At 46.8% G+C, this 7,693-nt stretch overlaps 1 protein-coding gene across 1 annotated transcript; it reads right to left on the bottom strand.

Annotated features, from left to right (window-relative positions):
* Window positions 1-323: 323 nt before the first annotated feature.
* On the bottom strand, window positions 324-7,360 carry utp4 (UTP4 small subunit processome component). The gene is made up of 16 exons (XM_076985590.1): window positions 7,235-7,360; window positions 6,853-7,026; window positions 6,578-6,766; window positions 6,309-6,483; window positions 5,935-6,146; window positions 5,585-5,756; window positions 5,404-5,495; window positions 5,223-5,319; window positions 4,615-4,679; window positions 4,360-4,482; window positions 4,039-4,195; window positions 3,808-3,914; window positions 3,378-3,473; window positions 1,126-1,311; window positions 729-839; window positions 324-560 (listed from the first exon to the last, which is right to left on the bottom strand). Exons 2-16 carry the CDS (start codon window positions 7,009-7,011, stop codon window positions 444-446), a joined length of 2,058 nt encoding a protein of 685 aa, XP_076841705.1. The 5' UTR covers window positions 7,012-7,026; window positions 7,235-7,360; the 3' UTR covers window positions 324-443.
* Window positions 7,361-7,693: the final 333 nt, after the last annotated feature.

A 7,693-nucleotide genomic window follows, 5' to 3' on the forward strand; every position in this document is an offset into this window, starting at 1 on the left:
CTCCCTGTGTTGCTCAAGACCACCCACAGTCTCCCTGTGTTGCTCAAGACCACCCACAGTCTCCCTGTGTTGCTCAAGACCACCCACAGTCTCCCTGTGTTGCTCAAGGCTCCACCTGTGCTGTACATTCTGCGGTCAAGTTTTAAAACATCATATTAGTCAGACTGTGTAGTAATGTTTTACAGGAGTACCCCATCAGTCATTTTATTACCATTACCTTTTACTGAACACTGAAGTTGTGTGGAGTCCTTGCCCTGTCCCATTAACACGACCAGCTGAACGAAAGACCAATTACCAAGACAAAACAAACACCATGCTGCATGTTACAGTAAATTTATATTTATTACTGTATCAAATAGTTTCTGCAAAGCATAGAAAGGAGTAGGCTAACAATATCTCACTCACTCAGGTACACACACACACACACACACACACACACACACTTATGTGGCGAACTTCTTCTGTCTCACTGGTGGAGGCAGCTGAGCAGCAATGTCCAGCAGAGGGCGCTCTATCACCACCAACGACTGCTCTTCCACGAGCTCCACAAAGAGCAGCTCCTGCATAAGGTAGAAGACCACAGCTGCATCTTACACCATCAGACCAAGAAACAAACCCTCCATCAGGGCTGAGGAGCAACTCACAGGCAGAAGAGGAGGAGCTCACACACGAGGAAGAGCACATGGAGGAAAACTGAGTTCTTACTATTCATAATATTTTTAACACACCTTGTAGGTCTTGCAGATTTTAAAGGCATGGCTGCGTGATCTCCGCTTCAATTCTGGCAGGCTTCTCAGGGTGAACTGGTTGAACAGCTCAGAGTTCTCGTCAGGGAGAGGCTGGAAAAAGAGTTAGAGTTCACATCATCACCCTAACCCCAACACCACTGACTCTCATTCTCAACCAAAACACTCACACAACTGATTCACATTGATTCACATGCTTTCATCAAGATGTGCATAAAACTGCCAGATTATGCCAAGCAAGCAATCAACTGACTGATCAATCATTCATCACCCAAACGGATGGTCAACTCTGTAACTCCAGTCACTTCTTTGTGCATAAACATTTCCTTAAACTCTACAGTTGTGAATGTGTGTAATGACGGTGGAACACAATGCTCACCAGGGATTGGTCGATGATGCAGAACATGTACATGTCATGTAGAATAATGTGGGCGGGGTTTCTGGGACTGAAAGTCACATTTGTGATGGGCGTGTCTCTCTGCAGCCACAGCGGATGAAGGCCACTCCTCTGTACCAGTCTGCTCCAATCAGTGTACTGCTTGTCTTCTATCGAGAACTCGAAGACCTGAAGAGACCGAGCATAAATCTCTGATACACCGAGATGTTTTCGGTAGCGCTACTCTTGCGGCGATCCAGTAACGTTTGGATTTCACCGCATTGTGATTGGATCACTCCACCCACATTCAGAGGCAGTCAGAGATGGAAAGTGGCCATGTTCAATACGAGCGTGGGACCTCAGAAATGAGTCTCCTCTATGCGCATAGTTACGCATGCGCAAATGAACATGCTTCCTAACTGTAAACACAGCAGCTGCCAATCAACCTTGCCCATGGTGATGACATCACAGCGGTGCTGAGGAACCAGAGCTAAAGGCTTCACGAAGTACAATAGAAACACTACACACAGTTGCATTAAAAAGTATGTGAACCCTTTGGTATTACTTGGATTGTTGCATAAATTGGTGGTTAAATGTGTTCTGATCTTCATCTAAGTCACAACAATAGACAAACAGTCTGCTTAAACTTATACCACACAAAATTATATGCTTGCATGGTTTTGTTCAACACAGCATGTAAACATCCACAGTGCAGGATGGAAAAAAGTATGTGAACCCCTAGGAAAATGACTTTATGAGCTAAATGGAGCCAGGTGTCCAATCAATGTGATAAGAATAGATGTGTTGGTTAAAGCTGCCCCGCCCTATAAAAACACACAGTCGAGTTTGCCGATCTTGAGCATTGCTTCATGTGAATCGTTCCTCGCACAAAAGAGCCCTCAGAAGACCTACGTTCAAGAATTGTTGACTTGCATGACGCTGGAGAGGGTTACAAAAGTATCTCTAAAAGCCTTGATGTTCATGTGTCCATGGTAAGACAGACGATCTACAAACAGAGTAAGTTCAGCACGGTTGCTCCTCCCCCTAGTCGTGGGCGTCCTGTAAAGATGACTGAGAGCACAGCGCAGAATGATGAGAGGTGATGAAGAATCCTGGAGTGTCAGCGAAAGACTTACAGAATGTAACATCTGTAATCTGCTAACAGTTTTGTTGACATCTACAATACGTAAAACCTTACACAAGAACGTGTTCATGGGAGGACACCACAGAGGGAGTTACTGCTGTCCAAATAAAACATTGCTGCACGTTTGAAGTTTGCAAAAGAGCACCTAGATGTTCCACAGCACTACTGGCTAAATATCCTGGACAGATGAAGCCAAAACGGAGTTGTTTGGAAAGAAGACAATGCTATGTGAGGAGAGAAAAAGGCACAGTACACCATCAAAACCTCGTCCCTACTGTGAAATATGGTGGAGGGGGCATCGTGGTTTGGGCTGCTTTGCTGCCTCAGGGCCTGGACGGACTGTAATCATCAATGAAAAAAATTAATTCCCAAGTTTACCAAGACATTTTGCAGGAAAACGTAAGACCATCTGTCCGCCAAGCTCAGAGGATGGATGATGCAACAGGACAACGACCCAAAACATAAAAGTAAATCAACAACAGAAGAAATTACGCCTTCTGGAGTGGCCCAGAGTCCTGACCTCAACCCAACTGAGATGCTGTGGCATGACCTCAAGAGAGCGATTCACACCAGATATCCCAAGAATATTGCTGAACTGAAACAGTTTTGTGAAGAGGAATGGTCCAAAATTCCTCCTGACTGTTGTGCAGGTCTGATCTGCAACTACAGGAAATGTTTGGTTGAAGTTATTGCTTCCAAAGGAGGGTCAACCAGTAATTAAATCCAAAGGTTCACATTTTTTCCACCCAGTGTTAAATAAAACCATGCAAACATAATGTTTTGTGTGGTACAAGTTTAAGCAGACTGTGTTCGTCTATTGTTGTGACTTAGATGAAGATCAGAACACATTTAATGACCAATTTATGCAGAAATCCATGTAATCCCAAAGGGTTCACATACTTTTTCATGCAACTGTAGGTTGGTGTGTTTCCACAGGAAACTAAGATCAGACCTCATCTGGTCACACTGGAGACTCGTCTTTGTGAACGTGTATAAACAGAATCCAGCCAAAGTAAATCCAGATACAACGCAGATATGAAAACATAGATCTACACTGTCGGTCTGGTGTTGTTTGGTGTGCAGACGCGGTGAGTGCACAGGTGAAGCCCACCTGCTGGTCAGCGTGCGCCATGAACAGGTTGTTGGTGGTGGGGTTGATGGACATGGCTGTGACCGCAGAGCTGTACACAGGCACCGTGCAGTAAGCCTGAAACACACAAGAGCTCCATTCAGAATACATCATGCTCAACACTGCCACCCTGAGGCCAAATGAGGTGTCTCATTTGTAACACTGTCACCATGGGAGGCTGCATGTTTTAAACAAAAATAGATACACAAATGACTAAAATTAAATAAGCAATAGTAAAAAGATTTATACATAGAATCTAATATAGAATTATTATAATTCTCTTTCTTGGAGATACCTCAACAAATACTTTGTAAGACTATTCAAGAACACTGCTGTTTTGAGGACATAAACATGTTCTCCAATGTCCTAAAGAACAAACGAAGAACCTGCTGACAGGATGATGAGGACATACCTTCATTTTCTGCAGGTTGTACACCTGAACCTCACAGTTAGCGTGCGCTGCTGCGAGCCACTTCCCATCCGCGCTAGCGGCTAACAGGTGAGCGGCCTGGCCAGAGCCTTGACAAGACAGACACAACCACCTCAGAGTCTAATAGACACAACCACCTGAGACTAACATTTAAAACGTGGGATGCACACTCTCAGTACTACAGAAACTTCGGCCAGTAATAAGTTCTCTTACATGACTTGGGCTTGAGGGTACATACAAACGTGCACCCCGATTGGCTGAGAGCTGCCACATGTACTGAAGAACAAGTGGAGGCAGTAAACAGGTAGGAGGAGTCTGAAGAGAAGCATATCTGATTGGCTGAGCCGAGGACCTTTGGAAGCTTTGACACCTACAAGAAAACAGGAATCAGTTCATCACAGCATGTTTCACAGGCAAATTAGTGAAGGCAGATGCAACACTGCAGTAATGAGAAGGCACCGTCTGACATGGACCATCACGCTGAGCCCCGTCCCTGCTGTGACTACACGCGTGTCTAATGTAACGGAGACTGACCTTAGTGAGTCTGACGGTGTTGTCGTCACACTGTAGCCTGTACAATCGCAAACTGGTCACCGTGGAAACCGCAACCCATCCCCCACACGGAGACAGTGCACTGCAGCTGATGTGTTCTTCACCCTTGAGGTCCAGTAAGAGAGACACGACCCAGTTTAGCACAGCTACAACAGCTCTGTTCACACGCTAGAACACGACACTGTGACCCCTCTGCTGAATTCTCAGCGTCTGGGATGTACAGGATGAATGCACAACCTTGATCTTCAAATGAAGCAGTTTCTCTGGTTTCCTTTTAATAGGTAGAGTACTTCCAGGTATTCCTGAAAAGAAAGAAAGAAAGAAAAAAGAACACTAGTAAGACGGGGGTGCCTGTACGGGGCGTGTCCTCTGTGAAGGGTGTGGTCTACAGTGGGTGATGTGGGCGTGTCCTCTGTGAAGGGTGTGGTCTACAGTGGGTGATGTGGGCGTGTCCTCTGTGAAGGGTGTGGTCTACAGTGGGTGATGTGGGCGTGTCCTCTGTGAAGGGTGTGGTCTACAGTGGGTGATGTGGGCGTGTCCTCTGTGAAGGGTGTGGTCTACAGTGGGTGATGTGGGCGTGTCCTCTGTGAAGGGTGTGGTCTACAGTGGGTGATGTGGGCGTGTCCTCTGTGAAGGGTGTGGTCTACAGTGGGTGATGTGGGCGTGTCCTCTGTGAAGGGTGTGGTCTACAGTGGGTGATGTGGGCGTGTCCTCTGTGAAGGGTGTGGTCTACAGTGGGTGATGTGGGCGTGTCCTCTGTGAAGGGTGTGGTCTACAGTGGGTGATGTGGGCGTGTCCTCTGTGAAGGGTGTGGTCTACAGTGGGTGATGTGGGCGTGTCCTCACCAGTTCCTTCACTCTCTCCCAGTCTCCACAGTTCCAGGTGGGTGCGTTGCTGGAACAGCAACGTCTTCGTCCTCCTGGAACACGACACCAAACACCTCTGCACAGCCATAGTAGCACCAACTTCAGCACAGAACCATCACACAAATCAAAGGGGTTTGCAGCCCTGTGGGCGACAACTCACATGGGGGAAGTGGATCTTTCGCAGGGCAGAAGCCGATGTCTTCACATCGAATTTGTCCAACAGAGGCCTCACCACAAACTGAGTGTCCATACCTGAGGAGTGAAGGCGTAAGGGATGTGGACTCTCCAAATATTCATCCAACCAAACAGAAACTGAACACTTCAACGAGCAGTAGACCCACCACCAGACACGATCGCCGTATCGAGCTCCAGCACAGCACGCACATCGTGTGTGTGGTTCTTGAATGTTCTAGTCTGGATCCACTCCTTGTGCTCCTGGCCCAGAATCACAAAGAGGAACTGGAACTGGACCACAGTTCCCTCGGACGTTCCGGCTACAAGACTGGTCTCGTCCTACAGATGAGAAAGCGATGGCAGACATGGAACTATTTTAAATGTTGACCTTTAAAACTTTCACTTTGTGTGTGGTCAATTGTTTTCCAGTGAATCGTTTGTCATTTTTAGGACCATTGTCAACCACAAGCCCCCAAATACAAAATCACACATCCTCAATGCGCAATGAACCTCTCACCTGTGAGACTGATAACGTCAGGACGTCCCACTTGGTAACCTGGTGGTTTTTAACCAGTGTTCCCATGTTCCCATCCCACACTTTAACCTTCCCAGAGGAGTCTCCACTGATGATGGTGCCATCGGAGAGGTACACCACACTCCACACCACGCACTCCTTCGAGCGGGACGTTCCTAGTCCACGTTCCACCAGCATCCTGTGCATGGACTGACCTACAAGACACAGGTAAGAAACTGGCCGATAAAGAGCCTTCGCCCAAGAGCAGTCATACCGACTGATCCAGGAGCAGCAGGTTGAAAGCTGCCCAGCAACGCTGGTTATGTGGTTGGAGTTAAATGGACCATGAGCAGACTAGGAACGGTATTACTGCGTACCTGTGCCAGCGTCAAAGACCCGAATCATGTCCATCATGCCAGCCACCAGCTTGGAACCGTCAGGATGCCAACAGAGAGACACAATTCGCCCCTTTTGTTTAGCCAGATTCACTTCAAACTGTATCCGGTCCTCACACACCACAAACAGTTTCACAGTCCCATCTTCACACCCCACCTGTGCAATGAAACACAACATGACACAACAGCCTTTATCGTTTTGTGTTTCCACAGTTCCACGTGGCGGTCCGAGTTCAGAACCTGCTACTCACTGCTAAATGAGTTCCTTGTTTATTGCTGCTGATGGTCCACACTGGTCCTCCGTACGCGTCTAGGGAGTATTTCACTCTGCTGTTGTCCACATCATACTCCACTACCTCTCCGTTCAGCCCTGCGCTGAACAGGCGCGCGCCAGCCCAGGCCAGAGCCTCCGTCTCGCGCTGCTCCCGTCCCGCGATCACCTGGTGGAACACAGTTCACTTCGGTTAGCGCGCACGTGCGCCCGCGAGCCCTCCGCCGCCCTGACGTCGCGAGCGCAGCCGGTTACCTTCTCTTGATAGTAGTTGTCATGGCGACTGAAGATCTCCACAGAGCCGTCCGTCCTCGCCACGGCGACCCGTCCACTGTGCGGCTCGGACGCCAACGCTCGGATACCCGACGGCATGTAGTCAAAGAACCGAACTCGGTGGACCTTAAACTCCCCCATTTCCGAACGGGTTACCTTGGGAAACCACACAGAAACAAGGTTGTTCGGTACCGGTACCAGTACCAGTTAGCTGAGCTACGTCAGTTAGCTTTGCAACCCCAGCGAGTAAAAATGTTAAGTAAATGTAACTTTCCTTCACATAACGCAAGTACTGTACATGATGAAATAAGCTGAACATAAACACATGTCAAACAAAGCAAAAACAAACGTGTGAATTACGTACCTTCTTTATACACTATATGTTCTTCTCAATTACTACTCTCATCGCGCACACGTTGAGCTGCTGCATACACCACGTTGAGAACCTTCGACCCGGAAACAAACTGACGCCCGATGAGTTTCATAAAAGTCTTTTTCTGTAGAATGGATAAAAGTTTTATCCTTCTCACCATTATAAACAATATTTTGAGAATACGTAAGTATAACATTTGCGTCGTTTAAATTTTTTTTAAGATTACTTTATTAACCGTGAGTGACCTTTTTATTTTTAAATGTTGAATTTTACACAGATTCCTTAAAAAACATGAGGTATATAACGATGCCAAAGGAACACCAAAAACAAACAAACAAAAAAGGCATTTATTTATTTACTTTTTTATGTATTGTTGCATTTAAGTAAGTAACATATACCCGAGGCAGTAAAATATGCGAGGTTTAGAAATAATACACAGTAACGAAACAA

The sequence above is a fragment of the Brachyhypopomus gauderio genome, chromosome 2, assembly GCF_052324685.1.
Source record: "Brachyhypopomus gauderio isolate BG-103 chromosome 2, BGAUD_0.2, whole genome shotgun sequence".
NCBI lineage: Eukaryota > Metazoa > Chordata > Actinopteri > Gymnotiformes > Hypopomidae > Brachyhypopomus > Brachyhypopomus gauderio.

Bases quoted from the DNA above. Each gene is read 5' to 3' on its own strand.
- utp4 (XM_076985590.1), bottom strand. From the start codon at position 7,011: ATGGGGGAGTTTAAGGTCCACCGAGTTCGGTTCTTTGACTACATGCCG. The intron at 6,767-6,852 runs GTAACCGGCTGC...GTGTTCCACCAG, and splicing joins ACAACTACTATCAAGAGAAG to GTGATCGCGGGACGGGAGCA. The intron at 4,196-4,359 runs GTCAGTCTCCGT...GTTTTCTTGTAG, and splicing joins ACACCGTCAGACTCACTAAG to GTGTCAAAGCTTCCAAAGGT.